Raw genomic sequence first — 21,975 nt, 5'->3', positions numbered from 1 at the left:
CTCTTTTTCATCCATCTCCTCTCGTCTCCTCTCTTCTCCCTGCCCCTTTAAATCTGCCTGGCCCAGCCTCCCCCGTGATGCTGGGATGGAGCAAACATTGATTTGTGCTGGGATGGAATCGGAATTTTGATTTTTTTTTCCTCCCCCCAACCATAAGAAGAAGAAAAAATAATAAAAACACCCCCTCTTGATTGCCCCCTCCCCCTCCCATCCACCTCCCAGCTCTTCTTCCCTATCTCAGTCCAAGGCAGATTTTTTTTTTCTCTACACTATTCTCATCTCCCACCCCCCACCTCTGCCACTACCCCACCCCGCCCCCCCACAGCCTGCTGCTCCAGCTGGGGAGAGAGGGGACTCTCTCCCGCGGCTCCCCCACCTTAGCTCTCAGGGTTGGAACAGTCTCTCCGGAAGGGGAGGGGGCTTGGTTTGGCCGGAGTGAGGTGGGAGTGGAGGTACCCTGCCATGGATGCTGTGCCTGGGAGGCAGCCTGAGCCCCAGCCCACCTGGTGAGTAGCCTGCCCCCTCCCTTCCTCCAGTCTGCCCATCCCCACCCTCGCCTTTCCCCTGCAGAGCCTCCCCATACTTCTCCCCCCCTCCACCCCAAACCCTCTGCCCACCTAGCTCCAATCCCCTCTCCTACATTCTCTAACCCCTTCTTGGCCGGGGAAGCCAAAGAACCAGGGCAGAGGGGCCCTGGCAGCAGCCTGGGAAGAGGGTGGTCTCTGACCCCGCCCAGCCGCCTCTGAGGACCCCCCAAACTGCCATCCACACTCGGCACTTTGGGGCTCTGGGTTGGAGAAATCGGGCTCTAGCTTGGGGTTCAGGCCCAGTCTTGGGTGGGGCCCTCTACAAGGAGGGAGGGGTGGGGGAGCCTCCAAAGCTTTGGAGCTGCTGGAAGACGCTGACGGGAAGAAGGGGGGGGGAGGTTCGCTGATGCCCGAGCCACCTGGCCAGGGAGCGGCGGACAAAGAGGAGGGGCCTCACTCGCCACTTACCCCCCCCCCCCACCTCTTTCTCCGCAGCCACTCAGGATGAGGGTCCGGCCCTGCCTGCCCGCGCTGGGGCTCCCCCGCCCGGCCCGGGTCTAACTGCCCCCGCCCCCAGGCCTCGCCCGGCTCCCAGGACCCCAGCCGGCTCCCCAGCCCCAGGATGCGTTGAGCCGCCGGGGGGCTGAGGCCGCGTCAACTACATGCATGTCCCCCGGGGGCAAGTTCGACTTTGACGACGGGGGCTGCTACGTGGGGGGCTGGGAGGCGGGGCGGGCACATGGCTACGGCGTGTGCACGGGGCCCGGCGCCCAGGGCGAGTACAGCGGCTGCTGGGCGCACGGCTTCGAGTCACTCGGCGTCTTCACGGGGCCCGGCGGACACAGCTACCAGGGCCACTGGCAGCAGGGCAAGCGCGAAGGGCTGGGCGTGGAGCGCAAGAGCCGCTGGACATACCGCGGCGAGTGGCTAGGCGGGCTGAAGGGGCGCAGCGGCGTGTGGGAGAGCGTGTCTGGCCTGCGCTACGCCGGGCTCTGGAAGGACGGCTTCCAGGACGGCTACGGCACCGAGACCTACTCCGACGGAGGTGCGGGGCTCGGCCCACTGTCTGTCTGCCCCTCCGTGCCTGCCCGTCGGCCCTCCCGCGGGTGCTTTCCCCATCGTTCTGCCCCCAGGCCCCCTGGCTGTCCCCCATATTCCTCCCCCGTCGATGTGCTCCCCAACCCCCATCTTTCTGCCCACCCCCTACACACACACACACACACACACCTTCCTCGTGTGTCTGCCTCCAGGATGCCTGCTTCTCTTTCTCCCCAGGTGGCCTGCCGCCACCCCTTCCCTGTCTGCCTGTCCCACAGCTCTCCCTTGTCTGCCTGTCCCTTACACCTCTGCTCTGCTTGTCCCCTTGCACTTCCCCAGTCAGCTTGACCTTTGTGGTCAGTCCTGTTTGCCTGCCACCTGCTTATCTTAAACATCACTGTCTGCCTGTCCCTCATACCTCTGGCCTGTCTTTCTGTCCCTCTGTTTCAGACAGCCTGGCACTCCCACTTCCCCTCTCTATCCCTCATACCTCTGTTGGCTGGCCTCGTGTGCCACCATCTGCTTATTCCACGGCTATCCTGTCTGCCTGTCCCTCTCACCCTCTGGAATCGCCTGTTCTTCACACACCCTAGGCTGCCCGTCCCTATCCCTTCCCCTGTCTATCCACACTGCCAAAATCCACGCAGCTCCTGCTGCCTGCCTGTCTTCACTCGGCTCTTCCACACACCTTCCGACCCAGCCTGCCTGTCCCCTGCTCCTAGTGCCCTCCCCTGACCTCCCGCGCCTAACACACTGGTTTCCAGAGACGCTTCGGGCCTGGGGTGCAAGGAAAGGCGGGTCCCGACTATTTTTCCCACCCCACCCCGCCCCGCCCGCAGGAACCTACCAGGGCCAGTGGCAGGCCGGGAAGCGCCACGGCTACGGGGTGCGCCAGAGTGTGCCCTACCATCAGGCGGTGCTGCTGCGCTCACCACGCCGCACCTCCCTGGACTCCGGCCACAGCGACCCCCCGACGCCGCCCCCGCCCCTGCCGCTGCCGGGCGACGAGGGCGGTAGCCCGGCCTCGGGCTCCCGGGGCGGCTTCGTGCTGGCGGGGCCCGGGGACGCTGACGGCGCATCCACCCGAAAGCGCACCCCTGCGGCCGGCGGATTCTTCCGCCGCTCCTTGCTGCTCAGCGGGCTCCGAGCAGGCGGGCGCCGCAGCTCCCTGGGCAGCAAACGGGGTTCCCTGCGCAGTGAGGTGAGCAGCGAGGTGGGCAGCACCGGGCCCCCGGGCTCCGAGGCCAGCGGGCTCCCGACCCCAGCGCCGCCCGCTCTTATCGAGGGCTCAGCCACTGAGGTGTACGCGGGCGAATGGCGCGCAGACCGGCGCAGCGGCTACGGCGTGAGCCAGCGTTCCAACGGGCTGCGCTACGAGGGCGAGTGGCTGGGCAACCGGCGGCACGGCTACGGGCGCACCACCCGCCCCGACGGCTCCCGCGAGGAGGGCAAGTACAAGCGCAACCGGCTGGTGCACGGGGGGCGCGTCCGCAGCCTCCTGCCTCTGGCCCTTCGGCGGGGCAAAGTCAAGGAGAAGGTGGACAGGGCTGTCGAGGGCGCCCGTCGAGCCGTGAGTGCTGCCCGCCAGCGCCAGGAGATCGCCGCTGCCAGGTGGGCGTCAGGGAGTGTGCAGAGGCCAAAAGCTGCCATAAGGGGAGAGGGAAGACCTGGGGGCCTAAAGAAGGGCCTAGACCCAAGACCTGGGGCCTGGTGAGAAAGTAGGCCTAGGATCCTGGATATTTGGGGTGTTGTTACTGGAGGCTACAGGTGGATGTGGGTGTAACTGGGGGTGGTTGGGTATTTGAGGCAGAGGGTGTAAGACCAAGTGTGTCTCATGGTCTTTTATGGGGATGCTTGTGTGTGGAATCCATTGATGTTTGTGGCATAGCAATGAGCACTGCCCATAAACCTCTTAAAATAGGGACAGGTCACTAGTCTTCCTCCTCCTGCAGCTGATCCAGCCTCCAGGCCTCAGGCCAGGAGTAGGAAGGGCCTGATAAAACATCAGCCAGCCCAGGGCAGAGACAGTGGTGTCCATTCCTAACCACATCCCAGCCTGATACCATTTGGGCCTTGGAGTTTGTCTAGTTTTCATAGCTGACCCACCCACCTGAAAAGACATTCTCTCCCAGCTTTGCCTCCTCTACCTCCCTTTACCTAACTGATAAGATTTCTGAAAATTTGCCTGTAAATGAAATTGTCTTTCTGTAAATCAGATTACATTGCCATGCATCAGGAGCTTTGCTATCTAAAGCGGTGCTGCCCAATAGAAATATAATGTGAGCCAATTATGTAATTCTAAATCTTCTAGTAGCCACTTTTAAAGACAAAGTAAAAAGAAACAGTGAAATTAATTTTAATACTATATTTTTATTTCAACTGTTATTCAAATATCATTTCAACATATAATCAATATAGAATTATTAATGAAATATTTTACATTATTTTCTTTTGGTACCAAGTCTGAAATCTATTGTGCATTTTTACTCTTTCAGCATATCATCTCAATTCAGAGTAGCCACATTTCAAGTGCTTAATAGACGCGTGTGGCTAGTGACTACTGAATTAGATAGTGTAGATCTAAAAGAAGGCAAAATTCCATTTGTAATGAGATTCACAAGCCCCTGATTTATAATTATATTTGGTTTTTCTTTTAAAGGGGGCAGGGCACAGTTGGGGGCTTTTGTGTTTAAATTTGAGACTGTTTCAGAGGGCTTGGGTCAGGATATGTACAAATGTGCTTCAGTGAGTTTGTATAGTGGGTGACAGTGTGTGTGTGTGTGTGTGTGTCTGAATATGAATGGGGCAAATCCAGAGTATGCACCTAAGCTCAAAAATGTGCATCTATAGATGTATTTGAGTGTCTGGGTGGTTGGAGTCCAGGGCCTTAAGCCAGGGAAAGGTTGTGGGGTAGGCAGAGCACCAGGGAATACTTTAAACTAGGAGAGGGGGGTGTGCAGGAAAAACTGATTTCAGTAGCTAGAGGCTCAGGCAGTGGGAGGAGGCTGTTTGGTCTCCCCAGCATCAGGCCTGGAAATGCTGATTGGCTGCTGGCTGCCATGGAAACAGCAGAGCTTTGGCAGCAGGTGCCTCTGCCAGGTAGCCAGGGCCTGGCCTGATGCCTGAACACAGACTGAGTCTAATGCCTGGGATTTGATCATCCATATCCTCCCTACCCCAAAACAGAGGTCCTTGTCAGTGTATTAGTTTCATGGCTGCCAGGAGAACACAGTGCAACCCAAAACCATGATCCTCATGCCCTGTCCCAAACCCTGACACCAACTCAGTTTCAGGGCAGGGCTGCTCATGTAGAGTCTGAAAGCCCTAAGACAGAACAGGTCTTAGGTCCCTCCATGCAGGCTCTGAAGTTCCTTAACCCACCAAGTGAGGAGAGGAGACTGACCATGTCTCCCCCGGCACATAAATAAGAGGTGGGCCTAAGCCTCCAGTGGACATCACTAGCCTTCCCCCCATACCCAGACCTGCCTTCCCAGGCCTGTGACCAGAGGGATTCATGGGTCTTAATCCATTCAAGCCCATGGCAAGTACGTCTTATTACCTCGATCTCTGCTCCTTTGTGCCTCACCTTCATTCAGAATAGAACTAATTTAATGATTACAAGGTATCTATGATCAATAGCAGAGGGTGAAAAGAAAGGGAAAGTTGAGGAAGTATCTGACATCAGAGGAAGAGCTGAGAAACAACAATGGGGAGACTAAGAGCTTCACCAGAGGTATAATCTCAGTGGTGAGAAAGTGTGCCTATTAGCAGGGAGAGGGGATAGCAGAAAAGGGAAACCCACTCTTCAGCTCCAGAGCTCAGAAAAGGATGAGATGGGGCAGGGAGGCAGTGGCAGTGATAGAGTGGGGAGTATAATTTTATAACAGAAGAACTGAAGAAAAGCAAGATGTGAAATTCTCATGTCAGGAAATATGCACTGGAAGAGGTTGGGTTGAATAATAAGGAAGGATGGCAGAGGTAAGGGAGTGGGAGGCAAAGACTCCTACCACAGGGGAGAGCGTGGTCCCGAACAAAGGGCGTGAGCGAGTGGCAAAGCCTCTAGGAGGGCAGGATCACAAGGTACAGGAAAACGCTCTGGACCCCACAGAGAAGTGTATGATCCTAGGGGGCTGTGAGAGGAGATGATAACGAGCAGGGAACTACGGCCAAGAGGTCATCACGTACAGTTTGTGAGTACCAAACAGATGTGACTGCAGAAGATGTGCTAAGAGAGTGAGGTTTCAGTTGTTAAGAGAAGGGAGCAGGACAGGACTGGAATAACAGAGGTGAGGAAAGGGCCTGGCCCCTGCAACTGAAGAAGGGAAGTGTTACTACAGGATATAAAAGGTGAAGGATGTGAGAGGAGCAGGAGGGTGTGATGACAGCCAACACAGCCCAAGTCCAGGACAGGAAACCAAAGCGGACCTGCCCTGACCAGCCAGAGAAGGAGAGCAGCTGGCAGAGTACGTGGAAGGGTGAGGACTGCAGAGTGGTGAGCTCAGATCAGGAGGATGTGATGTAGTGGGGACATGGGGAACGGGGCTGGAGCATCTGACCAGGGGGTAAGTTGCTGTGGGGAAAAGCCTGCTGAGTTCCCATCCCCGCGACCCGACAGGGCAGCAGACGCCCTCCTCAAGGCAGTGGCAGCCAGCAGTGTCGCTGAGAAGGCTGTGGAGGCAGCTCGAATGGCCAAACTGATAGCCCAGGACCTGCAACCCATGTTAGAGGCCCCAGGTAAGGTGTGGACAGCCTGAGCGTGGGGGGATGAACCCCCTTGGGGAGCTAGAGAGGCTCAAACATAGGGAAAGAGTTTGGGAATCCCTCCGGGGGAACTGGGGATAGGAAAAAACAAGGTATGAGGGTCCAAGGGGACAGAGGTGGGGGGTCAAGCCCAGTTTGGGGAGTGGAGTGGGACTGGGAATTTGTAAAGAAGGATAATAAGGATTGGGGGGATTGGGGACTGGAAGTGAGAGGCTGTAGGCCTGGGGATACCAAAGTCCTGGGAGGTGTCCATTCGGGGAAATAAAGTTGTAGCTTCTCCAGCCCTAGATAGTTAGGCCCCACTGATTCTCAGCTCTTCCTGCCCCAGGCCGCAGACCCAGGCAGGACTCGGAAGGTTCCGACACAGAGCCCTTGGATGAGGACAGCCCTGGGGTGTATGAGAATGGACTGACCCCCTCAGAGGGCTCTCCCGAACTGCCCAGCAGCCCTGCCTCCTCCCGCCAACCCTGGCGACCCCCTGCCTGCCGGAACCCATTGACCCCTGGAGGGGACCTGGGTCCCTTCTCCAGCCCCAAAGCTTGGCCCGAGGAGTGGGGGGGACCGGGGGAGCAGGTGGAGGAACTAGCTGGCTATGAGGCTGAGGATGAGGCTGGGATGCAGGGGCCAGGGCCCAGAGACGGTTCCCCACTCCTCGGAGGCTGCAGCGACAGTTCAGGAAGTCTTCGAGAGGAGGAAGGGGAAGATGAAGAGCCCTTGCCCCAGCTGAGAGTCCCAGGAGGCTCTGAGCCTGAGCCCATGGCCACTCCAGTCCTGAGAGGCACGTCCTTGAGGAGTCCCGATGCTGGGCAGCTGACAGAAGAACTCGAGGAGCCGGTTGCAACCGAGAGGCCTGCCCAGCCGGTGAGACAACCTCTGGCCCCGCTTTGTGTGCTCTTGAGTCTCATCTCCCTTCCAGCCTCTCTTCTCCTCAAAGCCTTCCTTCCCACCCTTTCCAGACCTCTGTCTGTTCCCCCGAAGGGCTGTGATTTGGACTCAGTTTCCTCTTTGCCCACCTAGTCTTGGACCATATACCCACCTCAAAAAAACAAAATAAAATAAAATAGAGAACTTTCAAGCTGGAAGAAAACTAGAGCCCTTCAAGTTCAACTCCCTCATTTGACAGATGGGGAAACTGAGGCCCAGAGCACTTAAAGTAACTTGTCCAGGATTAACAAACTAGTAACGGTAGAGCTAGAACATCTTTCCCTGTTCTCCTTTCATACCATTTTCAGCTCCTGATTTCCTACTCCACCTCCACCCCCACCTCCGCACTTTCTCTCTTTGGTGTCCAGAAATAAAAAAGGAAAAGATTGTTCCCTCCCTACCATGACTCTCCCTCCCTCTCCTGGGAAGAAGGGAAATAGGAAAGAAGGCAGAAAAACAGGCGGGGTGGGGTTTCCCCAGAACTCTCAATTCTGATTGGATCTCAGGCCTTCTCCTGTTTCCTAGCAACCAGCTCCTCACCCCTTCATCCCTTTCTGCCTTCCCACAGTAAAGGCTGCTGCTGCCTAGTCGGCTACTAGGGCCAGGCTCCTCCTGCCTGGGCCACATGACATGATGGCGGCGGAAGGAGGAATCGGGAGAAGGAGGCAGGGAGGAAAGGCTGTCCCTCCCTTGAGGGTGCCAGGGGGAAAGTGGGGCCCTGCCTGGAGAAAAGGGGGGCTGTGCAATCCAAAACAAAGGCCGGAGGTCCCTCTGCTCCGACCTCTGAGAGAAGCAGCATGTTGCCTGGGACCCTTCAGCTTTGCCACCAAAGCCAGGGCCCTTGAGCTGAACAGCTTTACCCTCAGGAAGGTGGGACTTCGAGCTGGACCTGGTCCTCAGGAACTGAGCCTGCTTCCCTCCCCCTCTGTCTCTCTAGGGAGCTGCCAACCCTCTGGTGGTGGGAGCCGTGGCCCTCCTGGACCTCAGCCTGGCGTTCCTGTTCTCCCAGCTCCTCACCTGAGGCTACTTCCTGGCCTAGTTCTGGCTTTGGTTGCTGCCTCTTCACCCCTTTTACCTGCCTTTTTCTCTTTTCCTCTTCCTGGTTGTTTTTTCTATCTTTCTTTCTCTTATCCCTTTTCTTTTCTGTCCTTTTTTGTTTTTGTCTCTTGCTTTTTCTTTGTCCCTCTCTTCTTTCAGATGATCTCATTTATTCTGGATCTCTTTCTGTCTTCCTCACTCCTTTCCCCACCCAACCCCTTCTCTTTCTCTAGATTGTTTACATATGAAGGGCTTTTCTCTCTCAGAGTTGTTCTCCCCTCTGAGATACACAAATCTAAGTCAGACCATTGCCCCCATGCCCTCCCCACCTTTTCTTTAGACCTTAACTGCACTGAGGGTGGGAGTTTGGTGTCCTGAGGAGTTTCCTGGAAGCTGAAGTGAAAGGAGAAAGTGGAGAAAGGGTGACTGAATGTTGGGCCAGACTTTGGCTGAGCTGCTGTCACTCCCTGACCCAAGAGGCCTGCTGTCCTTCTGAGATATAGTGAAAACCTGGAGGAGGTTTCAGCCTCCACCTCTTACCTTGGATCTTATCTCACCTCAGAGCATTGAGCTAGGTTCTTGCCTAACTGAATCCTTCCCTGAAGGAGATACAGAAAGTGAAAAGTAGAATGATTCCCTAGCATCTTCCTCTTTCTTTCCTCAATAGCCAGCCCCTCCGCCAACCCCCTATGGTGGCATGCCAAAAGCAATGTGCAAAGGACCAAGAAATATCCAATGCAACGAAGCCCACCCCCTCCCAAACTTTGCCACTGATTTTTTCCACCCTTCTATCCCCATACAAGTTTATTTGGTTGGTCTGGACTCACATGTGGCCTTTGATTAAATCCCTAAGGGGCCTGAAGAAGGCACTTCTATTGTAGAGGATTAGAGGTACTTGAGCAAGGGCTCCCCAACTCTGGCGTGAGGGGGGGCACTTCTGGGGGATGGAACCGATCAAAATAATATGGAGCTCACAGGGCAGCAGAAGCTGTGACAAGTTTAGTAGTCTCCAAGGGGGTTATAGCCCTTCCCCCACCACACTGGAATCTTGTGTAATGGGAAAGCAACAGGAGGGGATCAAAGGAAGCTCACAGGCTTTCCAGGCAGGACAGAGATGGGCAGCCAAACGGTGTGAAGTGAGTGGAGAGCCCTGTTTGAGACTTTGTCTGATCCCTGGTACCAGCTTTTCCCCTAGGGGACAGGAAGACCTAGGAAGACGGGACTGTAGGGTCTCCAGGGGATCTTTTCCTCCCTCTCCTGCATGAGGCAGAGGCAAGCTGCCTGCCAACCCCACCCTCAAGGAATGGCCTTGCCTGGGAATGCCCACCACACACCCCTTCTTTTTTTCTAGTCAAACTGTTTACTCCTTGGCCTGCCTACTTCCTTCCTTCCCTCTCAACCTTGACTTCTGATTTCTATTTCATGGAATTTGGGATTGAAGTTAAACTACAACAGTGCCGCCAACACCAAGTCTTGCAGGAAAAAAATACAAAGAAATTTAACAAAAAAAAAATATATTAATAAAAAAGTTCAAAAAAGGGGGGGGACTGTCATCTCCTTTGGGGTGCGATGGCTTCTCCCAAGCAATCTGAGGCTCTCCGGACGGTGAAGTACATTTACGAGAGTCCCTCTTGGGAAATGCCAGGTCTATTATACAGCCTCTGTGGATGAGAGATCTTTCTCCTAAACCCCAAAGCCAGGGCGAGGTCAAGAAGGCTCTCTGGGCGGACAGGAGGGGCGGGGTCCTGTGGTGGGGGCGGGGCGAGGACGGAGCCAAACGAAGCACCGCCCCCAGGCCGGCCCCTGACCAGGAAGCGCTGAATGGGTGAGAAGCCAGCCCAGTTAGGTCGCGAGGAAGGTGAGGTTGGCAGTGGAGCCGGCGTCCTAGATTGGGGAAGCTGAGGCCGCCTGAGATGGGAATGGGCGTTGGGATCCCGCAGGAGAAAAAGCGCAGAGTCCTGGAAGAAAAGGAAGGGCTGAGGGGGCGGACGAGAAAACAGGTGGGGGGTGGGGGGGGTGAGGAATAGGCGGGGCTTTGTCTCATGCGCAGTAGGAACAAGCCCTGGGGACGCATGCGTGGTGGGGATCCCCTTGGGCGGTCGGAAGAGGGCGGAATCTGAATTCTTAAGTCGAGAAGGCTGAGCGTGGGTAAGGAGGCTGTGAGACCCAGGCCTTCAGAATCTTGGCCCAGGGCGAGCCTGTCGGAAAGACCAGGCACGCTCGGCCAGAGGGTGTTAAAGCCCTCTCCCTTCCCGGGGTCTGCCCCCAGGATGGCGATATCTTCGCTGAAGCTTCAGGATCTAATCGAGGAGATTCGCGGGGCTAAGACCCAGGCCCGGGAGCGGGAGGTGATCCAGAAAGAGTGTGCCCACATCCGGGCCTCCTTCCGCGATGGGGACCCTCTGCACAGGCACCGCCAGCTGGCCAAACTGCTTTACGTCCACATGCTGGGCTACCCTGCCCACTTTGGACAGGTACTGGGCAGGGTCACCTCCCTCCTGAGTGTGATGAGGAAGGCTAGTGGGGCAGGGTCTCAGGCCCCCTCACCTATCTACCTCTGGTTTTTTCATTCTGCACATAATTTCTGAGCCCTCCCAGCGTGCACTGCAAACCTTCCCCATCACAGCCCCCATTGGGGTGGGCTGGCCCGAACCCTTCTTTCTCTGGCCAGCTGCATTCAGGGCACGTCCTCCTCTCCCATTCTTCACAACTTTTAGTTCCTTGAAACTATCCCCTAACTCCTGAATCTCCTAAGCCTCTTGTTGAAGGGAGGGTGATGGGATATGGCGTCCCACGAGTTAGGAAGATGGAACAGGGATGTTCTGGTTTCACCCCTGCCCCTTCCTGGTCTGCTCCCTTCCCTATAGATGGAGTGCCTGAAACTGATCGCCTCCCCGAGATTCACAGACAAGAGGGTGGGCTACCTTGGGGCAATGCTGCTACTAGATGAGAGGCAGGATGCCCACCTGCTCATTACCAACAGCATCAAGAAGTGAGAGAGCTGGGGGTGGTTCTGGGAAGTACTTGAAATCAGGGAGATGGGAGTGTGGGGAACTGGGAAATCCCAGGGGGCTGCCTGGTGTAGGTATTGGAAGGATTGGTTTCCTCAAAGGCTCCAATGAACTTCTTCCCAAACCTGCAGTGACCTGAGCCAGGGGATTCAACCAGTACAGGGCCTGGCCTTGTGCACTCTGAGCACCATGGGCTCTGCTGAAATGTGCCGGGACCTGGCCACGGAGGTGGAGAAACTGCTCTTGCAACCTAGCCCCTACGTGCGCAAGAAGGTGAGGCAGCAGGACCCTAGGCACTTGGCCCTTCAGAAACTGCCTCCCAGTTGCCATGAGGTAGAGGTAGGAGTCCATCCTGGAGGACCCCTGCCCTGCTGAGCTCCATGACCTCTGCAGGCTGTTCTGACTGCAGTGCACATGATCCGGAAGGTTCCTGAGCTCTCCAACATCTTCCTCCCACCCTGTACCCAACTGCTTCATGAGCGCCACCATGGTAAGGCCACAGGGCTCTCCATCCCCTGCCCCAACACTGGCTAGGGGCTGAAGAGGTGAAAATTGGGGAAGGGAACACCAGCTCCTAGGAGAAGGGTAGCATGCACACACACATGCAGGAGACTCTCCCTTGTCCCTGCCATAGCCCACCATTCACTTCCCCCGCCCTGACCCCAGGCATCCTGCTGGGCACCATCACCCTGATCATGGAGCTCTGCAAGAGAAGCCCTGGAGCCCTCAGTCATTTTCAAAAGGTGGGCTGGTGAAGGGGCAGGCCCTGGGTCAGGAAAAGAGGGGCAGTGAGGGAGGGATGGGGCCAAAGGTTGAGAGGATGAAGAAGAATGCCCAGACAAGGCTCTGCCCTTCCGTCAGGTGGTACCCCAGCTGGTGCAGATCCTCCGGACTCTTGTGACGTTGGGATACTCCACAGAACACAGCATATCTGGAGTCAGCGACCCCTTCCTGCAGGTGGGCTGACCCTTCTCTGCTGTAGCCCTGGAACACTGAGAACTTAGGAGTGAGACCACAGCCAGTAGCCACCTCCCAGAGAACACTTTGGCTCAGTCAGTGTCTTGGGCAGCAGGATGCCAGGCCCAGGATTGTCCAGGTCATCCCAGGATAACAGGGATTGGGAGCCGAAGGTCAAAAAATTCATTTGGAAACAGTAAATAAAGCCTGTCCCAAACTCCTGGACCTCTCCCACCTCTGATCCCCTCCCAGGACCCAGTGGACCTGTGGAGGTGAGAGAGAGGGGCAGGGAAGTGAGAGGAAACCAGCCTGGCCCCTCACAATGCTCTTCTTGACACTGGATTTTTCTCCTCAGTCCCACAACTCCTGACCCTATGAACCTCTCCACTTTTCAACCTTTAACCCAAACTCAGGTCCAGATACTTCATCTGCTTCGGATTCTGGGCCGGAACCATGACGAGAGCAGTGAGACCATGAATGACTTGCTGGCCCAGGTGGGGTGTTGGGGAGGGGGCATTGGTTAGGTGTGCAGTCCTGTGATCCCACCAGCCTGAATGACCCTCCCATGACCACTTGCCCTGTTGCACTATTGTGTCTCTGTTTTCCTCTGGACTGTGAACTCCCTGAGGGCAGGGACACAGTGTGTCTCACTCTTTCTGCAACTCCAGAGGTCATTCTGGCCCTGGCACACAGTGGGGACTCAGGGAACCTTGTTGGATGGTTGCGGGATGGACAGAGGACATGGCAGGGACCTTTCAGAGACCCAAGGAGGGCAGAGCCTTGTGTAGATGCGTCTCCTCTCTCCATCAACTCAGGTGGCCACTAACACAGACACCAGCCGAAATGCGGGCAGTGCGGTCCTGTTGGAGACAGTGCTCACCATTATGGACATTCATTCTGCAGCAGGCCTCCGGGTATCCGTCCATCTGCCCCTCCCACCGTGGCCCCACTCACCACCCCCAGCCAGGCAGACAGGGCCTGTGCTCTGGTTTCTGCCCCTCCTCATCCCATCATTGTAGCTCATGTGGTCCCTACTCCTGGATAAGCGAGTATCTCCTTCCTTGACTGTCCCCAACCCCTGCCTCCCATAGGTTTTAGCTGTCAACATTCTTGGCCGCTTCCTACTCAACAATGACAAGAACATTAGGTAACAGTTCCTGGTGGCTGGCTGTGTCTGTATCACTGAGTCCCTGACTTCTGCCCTCCTTCTGGAGTCTTCCAATATACCTGCCTCTTACCCCTGACCAGGTATGTGGCCCTGACATCGCTGCTGCGGCTGGTGCAGTCTGATCACAGCGCTGTGCAGAGGCACCGGGCCACTGTGCTGGAATGTCTGCGGGAACCTGATGCCTCCCTTAGCCGGTGAGCAGGGCTAGATGAGGGGACAGAACAGAGGGCCCAGCGTCAGAGGGCTCAGCATCAGGTGGCCACGACTGAAGCCATCTTAGAGCAGCTGGAGCGAGGTGGCTACAGGGACAGGTGTCTGGGGAAGAGGAGAGCCCGAGGCTATGAAGTGGGGTAACCTGGGCTGCCCTGTATTTCTCCTGCCAGGCGGGCCCTGGAATTGAGCCTGGCTCTGGTGAATGGCTCCAATGTGCGAGCCATGATACAGGAGCTGCAGAGCTTTTTGGAGTCCTGTCCCCTGGAGCTACGGGCTGATTGTGCCTCAGGCATCCTGCTGGCTGCAGAGAGGTGAGATGACAGGTGCCCGGGAGGCAGAGGGAGTGGAATCTGGGGAGGGTCAGTGCCAGGACTGAAGAGCCATATGTCCCCCCAGGTTTGCCCCAACCAAGCGGTGGCACATAGACACCATTCTGCACGTGCTGACAACGGTGAGGTGGGGGCTGTTTTTGAGAGAGCTGGGTAGGAGTGGGCAAGCTTCACCACACTGACTTGGCCACATGCACCCCCCAACCCAGGCAGGTACCCACGTGCGGGATGATGCAGTAGCTAGCTTGACCCAACTGATTGGAGGGGCCCAGGAGCTACACGCCTACTCCGTGCACTGCCTCTACAGTGCCCTGGCAGAAGACATCTCCCAGGTACTGTTCTCACCTGCCCAGCCACTCCCCTGACTCTGCCCTTCCTGGACTACCTACTCTCTACACCTGATCCCTAACTATTTTCCCTCGAGGAAATACTCTAGGACAGAGCCTTGTTTTTGGTTAGAACACCCGGGCTTCCATGCTGGCTCTAGTACCCACTGGCCACATAACCACAGATAACTCATTTAACTTTATGTTCAGTGTACTCAGCTATCTACCCTGTCTACTTCCCAGAGCTGTTGTGAAGGTTGAATGAGATAGATAAAAGTTCTCTCTGTATATATCAGGTTTTATGAATTATTACCTCGAATTCTGAATGAGTTAACAGAAGCCAGCAATCATCTATAGCACCCTTTTCCTTATTAATTAATTAGGGTGACAGAAGCCATCCACTCCTTCCTCAAGGGAGGGTACCTGAGGAACCAGCTTGCACCTTGCGTGGCTAAGCCTTGTAGTTCTGGCACTTGGCCACCAGAGGGCAGTGGGAGCCCAAGTGCTGGGAGAGAGCCTGGTAACAGCACTGGCCGTTTCCTAAAGCAAAGACCTTCCCTTTCCCCACTCCTCCAATTCCCACCATCTCTACACTGCTTAAAGGGATGTTGCAGGGTCTGGAGGTGGGGAGGGTACCCAGACACTGACCCAGTCGTGTTTCTTATCCCATGTAGCAACCACTGGTGCAAGTGGCCGCCTGGTGCATCGGGGAGTACGGGGACCTCCTGCTGGAGGGGAGCTGTGAGGAAACTGAGCCCCTTCAAGTGAGGCCTGCATTAGGGATATACTGGGGAAGATCTCTTCAGGGGAGGTAGGGCTGGCCCTTGGGGTCACTGCCTGTGTCCACCCCTGAAGGTGGAGGAAGAGGAGGTGTTGGCACTGCTGGAAAAGGTGCTGCAATCCCATATGTCCCTGCCAGCCACTAGAGGCTATGCCCTCACAGCGCTCATGAAGCTTAGCACCCAGTTCCGTGGGGACAACAAGTAAGAAGAGGTTCCAGTCCCTCCCAGAGACCTTCTGCTTAGAGCCCCCAGTGAGAGATGTCCCTTCCCTGTGCCCACCAGTTTCTGAGCTGCTCTCAGGCACACCCATCCTCTCAGTCCTTAGGTTCTTGTTTCTGAGCCAAGTATCTTGGGTATCTTCCTGCTCTGTGGGGCCTGTCCTAGCTCTGCTCTTTCCTGGAGCTGAAGGGCAGGGCAGACTCCCATCCCACTCTCACATGCGGCCAGCCGCATCCGCCAGGTGGTGTCCATCTATGGAAGCTGTCTAGATGTGGAGCTGCAGCAGCGGGCTGTGGAGTACAACACCCTTTTCCGGAAGTATGACCACATGAGGTGCGTTTGGCACTCCGCCACAGTGTGGGAACCAGACCCCCTTCTGGGTACAAGTTTCTCATCCTCACCTGTGTCCACTGAAGCTAAGCTGGCTTCCATTCCCCCTTGCTCATCTGAAAACCAGCAAGTGCCCCCGCTTAGGAAACCAGGGGGGCCTTTCCGACCCGCCATGTGCCCAGGTCTCTCCATGTTCTTACTCCTCCACCTAGATGTCTCTTTTGAAAAGCCCAGGATCCACAAAGAGGGTATTCCAAGGAGACAGCACTGCCTTCCATCCACTCAGGGCTGCTATCCTTGAAAAGATGCCTCTTATGGAACAAAGTGGCCCTCAGATTGATGAGGAGGCAAAAGAAAGCAAAGCAGCAGCCCCTGTATGCACAGAGCCCCAGGTGAGGAGGCTGGAAGCTCTGGGGTAAGGCGGACTTGGGCTGCTTCCGTACCTAGCCCTGACTGTTCCGCCCTTTCCCCTCAGGCCTCGAAGCTCTTGGATCTGTTAGATCTCCTGGATGGTGCCTCAGGGGATGCCCAGCATCCTCCCCCTCTGCAGCCCTCCCCAGGAGGTACCTTCGTTCACCTCCTCGACCTTCCCTGCACTCCTCCAGCCCTAGGTAAGCCTCAGCAAAGGGAAGGAGATATCTGAGAAGGCTGGACCTTAGAGAAGGCAGGACCTTAGAGAAGGCAGGGTGGAAATGTGCTACTGCTGCTTAGCCAAGGGCTAAGGTTCATGCATCCTCTTCCCAACTATTTGCCCCCATCCCATCCCCATCTCAGTAGGTAAAAGACGCAGTAGACCATGCAAGTCTCCTCCTGGGCACCCTTCAAGGTCTTCTGTTTGTTCCAAACTCCTTATCTTGGCCTACAGGGCCCTGCTTCCTCCCCAGCCTCACCTCACACCCCTGTCCTGCCCACTCTCCACTGGCCCCTCTCAGCAACTCAAACCCTCTCACCTCAAGCCCTTGGCATTTCATGTCCATTTTATATGGACTGGTCTCTCCCTACACATCACCATTCTTATTCTTTAAGCTTCAGCTAAAATGTCAAATGCCTTCTACTACCACCACCATCTAAGTTAGTTCTTTCCAGTTCTTCTGGCATAATTTATTTCCTTCATAGCACTGGATACAGTCTGGGTTATCTTGCTTGTTTTCTTGTTCATTGTCTCCCTGCCTCCTCACCCCCCAGACTGAAGGCTCCAGTAGGACAGGGACCTCATTTCCAATTTGTCACCTAATAGGTGCTCAACTGATTTTTTTTCTTTAGCAGTTTTATTGAGATATATTCATACACCATATAAGCCATCCAGAGTATACAATCTGAACTGATTTTTGTTGAATGAATGAACTTGTCGTCTGCAGCCGGAACACTGAGCTGCCAAGTCTCTCCCTACTCTAGCTCCCATCCCAAATCTCAAGGTGTTTGAGCGCGAGGGACTACAGCTGAATCTCTCTTTTGTTCGACCTCCTGGAACCCCTACTTTGCTTTTAATCACTGCCACCGCCACCAACTCCTCAGGGGATGATGTCACCCACTTCATCTGCCAGGCCGCTGTGCCCAAGGTTTGTATAAAAGCAGAGTTCAGAGGTGGCCTGGGTACTCCCGGAGAAGAAGCCACTAAATAGAGGAGGTGGGCAGAAGAGAGGAGGAGGAGATGGGAAGAGTGGTGTGCAGGGACAAGCACTTGGGGAGTTATGGGAAAAGGGTCTGGAACCGTTGGGTGTGGAGGGGTTGTCTGAGCCCAGTCAGCTGCCTCACTGTGCTCCGCCCAAACCTCCTGTGTTCAGAATTTCCAACTACAGCTGCAGGCCCCCAGTGGGGACACAGTTCCAGCTCGGGGTGGCCTTCCCATCACCCAGCTCCTCAGAATCCTCAATCCCAACAAGGTGAGCTCTGGGAGCCCCCATGGATAAGATCCAGGGGAGGGAGAAGGCACTGGTGCTAATCCTTTTATCTGCTCTCCTATTCCTAGGCCCCCTTGCGGTTAAAGCTGCGCCTCACCTACAGCCACTTTGGCCAGTCAGTACAGGAGATCTTTGAGGTGAACAACTTGCCTGTGGAGACATGGCAGTAATGGGTTCAGGGGCTCAGCCTCCACTCATAGCCTCAAGCCCTCTGTGCCCCGAGCCCAGGGGCCCTGGCAGTTTGGAGCCTACACCTGAGGGCTACCAGCAGGTGGCGCTCTGGCCCTTGCGTCCCACTGTAAAAACAGTGGGGGTTTCCCACCCTCTCCCACAAATGATGAAAGCCCAATAAAACCTGAGCGGGGGAAGCATATTTGGGTATATTTGAGGTAGAAAGTATATACAGATAACAGCAAGGGAAGATACATTTTTACACAGGAAGTATGTATTTTCCCATTTCAAAAAGGAGGGTTTTCTTTCTCCCCTTCTCTAGCCTTGGGAACAAATTTACCCCTAAACTTCCTCAGGACACACACTACCTTCTGTGGACAGAGTGAGGCACAGCTGCAAAAACAAACCAGAATGTCTAGGTTTTTAACAGGAGTTTCCACCCATCTCCCGAATCAGCTGCTATTCCCCACACCCCAGGGCAGGGAAATCCCTGCTGCCTCCCCTCATCTCTAACTCAGCTGTAAGGCGGGTTAGGAGCCGCTGGCAGAATCAATGGCATCGACCAAAGAAGGGGGGGTGGCAAGGGATTTTCCTGTGCTTAACTACTGATCACGGCTAAGTGGAAATCCTATAAACACGAGCGGAAATCAATGGAGGCTGCTTAGTGGCCAGGGGAGAGGGGCGGCCCAGAGATTGCATCTGACGGATGAGGGAGAGAAGGCAGCCACGGAGGGCTTGAGGAAGTGTAGGTGAGGGAACAGGCAGAGCTGAAGAAAGGAGTCACTGTCAGAAAAGAAGCCAGGGTAAGAGGCACAGAGAGCCCAGGAATGAAACTGTTAGGCCCAGAGCTCTCTTCTACCTCTAGCAAATGTCACCCCTAGCCCAGGCTACAGTCAGAATGTTGAGTTCCCTGTGGCCTTTCTTTGGAGCTGTTCACTTCTAGCAGGTGCTGATAATCTTGGGGCCGGAAGTGCTGTAGGTACACGATCAGCTTGGCTGGTGCCTTCTCCTGCTCTGACACACCTATAGGCAAAAGGACAGTAAGGGGCAAACCAAAACCAGACAGCCATGAACATTTTGCCTCTGTTCCTTGCCTGCCAGCCAGGACCCCAAAGTTCTTTGCAAGGCAGCACTGGGATTCTGAGTACCACCCAACTACCTTTACCAGCCCACTCCATTACTGGCCTGTTGAATTGGGGGCTAAAAGAACCACTACAGGCAGGAGTGAGGCTGGGAAGCCGAGCATGAGCCTCTCCTCCAGCAAGGAGAAATGGTGAAGAGGCACCCAGGGTTCCACGAAGACAGGGTGCCTCAATATTGACTCTGTTATTGCTCCTGTCCCCTTCTCTCCCCCCATCAAGATTAAAGTCCTTGGTGGTAATGGAGCACATGCAAAGATGCACACACACAGAGAAACCAAGGGATGTAGAAAGAAGGCAAGAAAAGCAGCAATAGCCATGGGAGGGATCCACATAGAATTGTGGCCTCCAGCTGGTGTGGAGCTGCCCATTGCCAGTGTCTGTCATCGGTGCCTGGCAATATGCTGGGCATATGGCAGGGAACTCAGTGTACGCTTGCTGAGGAGGCAAGAACATTCCAGAGCTGTGAAGTCTCACAGGATACACCACCTCATACTTGTGTGGATGAACTGTCTATAAGGGAGTGAAGACTGGGAGCAAAAAAAATGGCCAAAGCTTACACCATTGTCACATTAAATACAACATTCTTACCTTTTACTCAGGACAAATTAAATGAAGCTCTAGGTAGTTGTAAAAAACAAGAGGATGGGGTTTGGGGATAAGGAAGGATTGAAGCAGGAATAGACACAGACCTGAAAAATGAAGCGGAAGGACACCTGGAGTGTCTAGAGATATGAGATGGAGAAGTAAATGAAGCAAAATGGGATAAAGGTTAGAGATACATGGAAGGATTAAATCCAGATTGGGCAACAAGAGAAATCCAGATTTGATAGTCAACCCTAAGCAAACTGAATTCTCTAGAACATGGTAAAATGGAAATAACCCAGAGATCCTCCCCCATTATATGGTCTAGTGGGTGTATCCAGAAGAGGAAAATGGGCAACGGGGACACCATGGTGGGGGGAAGGGGGGCTGTCTCCCTCACCAAGCAGGCTGCTGAGGCTGTGGATCTTCTCCAGGGCAGTTGGCACTTCAGCCTCTTCATGTACCAGGGCCTCCACCTCACCCACAGCATAGCCAAAGTCAGCTGTGTCCAGGTCCACCCTGAGCGGCAGCTCTTCCTCAGCCCCCAACAGCACCAGCTTCCAGGCACTCCGCTTAGTCACAAAACTAGCTACTTCCTGCAGCCCCAGTGGGCCCAGCACAGCAGCTACACCTCCAGTTCCCAGGACCTCAGTGTCCAGCACCTCACAGAGCTGGGCCACAATTGCACATTCAACTGTGAGTTCCTTGTACTCAGTGTGGGGTCCTGAGACACCAGCTGTCCCGGGACATTTGAGCTCCCATCCGCTACCTTCTCGCTGTCGCAGCCAGTAGTCAGCCCTCATGAGGCTCAGCTTAGGGGTGTCATAGTAGCTGTCTTGGAAGGTGACTCGGTGCTCCAGGGTGCCCCCCAACTCCCGCAGCCGCTCCTCTGTGCCAGGCCCTGGGATAAACTTTCGCTCTACCTCAATCAAGCCGTGGGCCATGCTACCTGCAATAAGTCAATCAGCAAACATTTGCTGAGCTCCCAAGGGTGCAAAGCCTGGTGCTCAGCTCTGTGAGGTGACAGCTCAGCATGGACCCGGACCCTGGAAGAACTTAGGAGGTACCCACCTGTGTCTCAGAGTTCTCTGCTGAGGCTACACTCTATACCCCTGCCTCAGGGATGGATGTTCCACTCTGGTGTTTTAAGGCTCGATAGTAACGACAGGTCTTCAACTAAATCCCTTCCACTCCTTTTGCTGTCCTCACCCCAAAGGGCTCTCTAGAAAGTGGACAGTAGAGCGTTGTCCTTTCAACGCCACCCCTCTACACCTTGCTACCCCAAGGAGCCGGTGGCTCACTGCCCGGGACGACCCTGCCCTTCCCCTCCACGATACCCGCCAGCGGAGCCTCTGGTCTCACCTCAAAGCCCGGGGGCCTCCCTCTCGCGGGACCCGGAGATGGGGGAAGGGAGCCCACGCCACGCCACGCGAAGCATGCCGGGAGCAGTCCCTGGTTCCGGACTTCGGCCGACTCTTCACGCACCCGGCGGGTCCCAGCACGAGCGGCCATTTTAGGCCCGATGTGGCGGCGCCGCTGGCAGGCCGGAGCCCAAGAGGCCTGCTAGATTATGGGAGACCGAGACCCTTGCGGTGGGTAGGGGAACGAAGTCACTTCTGCGCTCTGCTCATCCCCGAGCCCTCCTGACTCCCGGGGGTCCATCCGGGACGCAGGCCTCAGGCTGAGCCCGGGCGCCCTAGGGTTCCGGGTGCATGATGGGAGATGTAGTTCGAAAGGGAGACTTTGCCTTCGCTCCCCACCCGTCGCTATGGTGACAGGAAAGCTGCAATTAGTTCCCGCAGGGCCCTACCTAAAGCCGAGGCTGGGCTACAGAGGATGGGGAGAATGGGGTAGAAGGAGCTGAGGTCCCAGTCCCTTCATTCCCTAGGCAGATGGGCCTGGATTAACAGCCACTCACTCAGACGCTGTCCGGGAGATATTTGACTATTAATAGCGACCCACTAAGTGCAGACTAGTGGCAATGGACTAGAAAGGGTAAAAAAAAAAGGGGGGGGGGCTAACTCAGACCAATTTGACTACTCTGTGGTTTTATAGGGGATTTAGCACCTCCTGGATTGGGAAAGGAGGGAGAGGCGGAGAGGCTTTCTGTCAACAGAGGAGTGTTATTTTTGGATGAATTAAAGACATGATGGGATTTCAACATTTGGAGACTCCGATGGAAAAAGGAACAGCAATGAGCAAAGGTCCAGAAGCTGGAGAGTACCTGGTCAGTAGAGAGATGAGGCTAGAAATTCAGCTGAGGGGCAGGTTGGATAAATCCTTTAGTGACAGACTGAGAAGTTTGTCACTGAGGTTCCAGCGGTCCCTGAGCAGTCTGTCAGGAGTGAGAGAAATACATGTTCTTTACAATACAGTTACGATGTGGAGGAGGCCCTATGACAGCTTTGGGAGAAAAAAAATAGAGAAGGCATCTTCTCCTTTCTCCATCTGGGGAATATGGTTGCCTGGAGACCTTAACTGTAGTAGCTGACCCCCAGGCGAGGTAGCTTGCTCAGGAACAGGGGCTCTTGTAAATCCCTGGTGTCCCCCCTATCA

General features: G+C 55.3%; 3 protein-coding genes across 7 annotated transcripts; 2 read left to right on the top strand and 1 right to left on the bottom strand.

Moving 5' to 3' along the window:
- Positions 1–316: 316 nt before the first annotated feature.
- Positions 317–9,839, top strand: JPH4 (junctophilin 4). The gene is made up of 6 exons (XM_037834584.1): positions 317–506; positions 1,023–1,572; positions 2,405–3,176; positions 6,181–6,299; positions 6,655–7,187; positions 8,188–9,839. The coding sequence occupies exons 2-6, from the start codon at positions 1,194–1,196 to the stop codon at positions 8,269–8,271; spliced, it is 1,887 nt and encodes a 628-aa protein (XP_037690512.1). The 5' UTR covers positions 317–506; positions 1,023–1,193; the 3' UTR covers positions 8,272–9,839.
- A 249-nt stretch (positions 9,840–10,088) lies between these two features.
- AP1G2 (adaptor related protein complex 1 subunit gamma 2) lies at positions 10,089–17,897 on the top strand. 4 transcript variants are annotated; one of them, XM_037834580.1, is made up of 22 exons: positions 10,089–10,146; positions 10,558–10,762; positions 11,156–11,280; positions 11,431–11,572; positions 11,693–11,789; positions 11,966–12,042; positions 12,161–12,256; positions 12,670–12,750; positions 13,072–13,170; positions 13,348–13,403; positions 13,505–13,618; positions 13,808–13,948; positions 14,034–14,088; positions 14,176–14,298; positions 14,967–15,056; positions 15,148–15,275; positions 15,522–15,626; positions 15,910–16,015; positions 16,099–16,234; positions 17,019–17,182; positions 17,408–17,506; positions 17,593–17,897. In XM_037834580.1, the coding sequence occupies exons 2-22, from the start codon at positions 10,559–10,561 to the stop codon at positions 17,692–17,694; spliced, it is 2,340 nt and encodes a 779-aa protein (XP_037690508.1). In that variant the 5' UTR covers positions 10,089–10,146; position 10,558; the 3' UTR covers positions 17,695–17,897. The 4 variants fall into 4 exon arrangements, with proteins under 4 accessions (XP_037690508.1, XP_037690507.1, XP_037690509.1 ...); XM_037834579.1 differs by having other exon boundaries at positions 15,853–16,015; XM_037834581.1 differs by lacking the exons at positions 16,099–16,234; positions 17,019–17,182; positions 17,408–17,506; positions 17,593–17,897 and having other exon boundaries at positions 15,836–15,995.
- Positions 16,830–21,126, bottom strand: THTPA (thiamine triphosphatase). Of its 2 annotated transcripts, XM_037834585.1 has the most exons (4): positions 20,782–21,126; positions 20,491–20,641; positions 19,820–20,368; positions 16,832–18,718 (listed from the first exon to the last, which is right to left on the bottom strand). In XM_037834585.1, the coding sequence occupies exons 3-4, from the start codon at positions 20,361–20,363 to the stop codon at positions 18,573–18,575; spliced, it is 690 nt and encodes a 229-aa protein (XP_037690513.1). In that variant the 5' UTR covers positions 20,364–20,368; positions 20,491–20,641; positions 20,782–21,126; the 3' UTR covers positions 16,832–18,572. The 2 variants fall into 2 exon arrangements, with proteins under 2 accessions (XP_037690514.1, XP_037690513.1); XM_037834586.1 differs by lacking the exon at positions 20,491–20,641 and having other exon boundaries at positions 16,830–18,718.
- Between the last annotated feature and the right edge of the window lie 849 nt (positions 21,127–21,975).

Source organism: Choloepus didactylus, chromosome 4, assembly GCF_015220235.1.
Source record: "Choloepus didactylus isolate mChoDid1 chromosome 4, mChoDid1.pri, whole genome shotgun sequence".
In the NCBI taxonomy this organism is placed as follows: Eukaryota; Metazoa; Chordata; class Mammalia; order Pilosa; family Megalonychidae; genus Choloepus; species Choloepus didactylus.
The sequence above is the reverse complement of the archived record's forward strand: the minus strand, read 5'-3'. Positions and strand labels throughout refer to the sequence as shown.

Excerpts from the sequence above, each read along its gene's own strand:
- JPH4 (XM_037834584.1), top strand. The coding sequence starts at position 1,194 with ATGTCCCCCGGGGGCAAGTTCGACTTTGACGACGGGGGCTGCTACGTG. Across the intron at positions 3,177-6,180 it reads CAGGAGATCGCCGCTGCCAG|GGCAGCAGACGCCCTCCTCA; the intron begins GTGGGCGTCAGG and ends GCGACCCGACAG. Across the intron at positions 7,188-8,187 it reads CCGAGAGGCCTGCCCAGCCG|GGAGCTGCCAACCCTCTGGT; the intron begins GTGAGACAACCT and ends CTGTCTCTCTAG.
- AP1G2 (XM_037834579.1), top strand. The coding sequence starts at position 10,559 with ATGGCGATATCTTCGCTGAAGCTTCAGGATCTAATCGAGGAGATTCGC. Across the intron at positions 14,299-14,966 it reads TGGCAGAAGACATCTCCCAG|CAACCACTGGTGCAAGTGGC; the intron begins GTACTGTTCTCA and ends TATCCCATGTAG. Across the intron at positions 15,057-15,147 it reads AGGAAACTGAGCCCCTTCAA|GTGGAGGAAGAGGAGGTGTT; the intron begins GTGAGGCCTGCA and ends CCACCCCTGAAG.
- THTPA (XM_037834586.1), bottom strand. The coding sequence starts at position 20,363 with ATGGCCCACGGCTTGATTGAGGTAGAGCGAAAGTTTATCCCAGGGCCT. Across the intron at positions 18,719-19,819 it reads CAGCCTCAGCAGCCTGCTTG|GTGTGTCAGAGCAGGAGAAG; the intron begins GTGAGGGAGACA and ends TTTTGCCTATAG.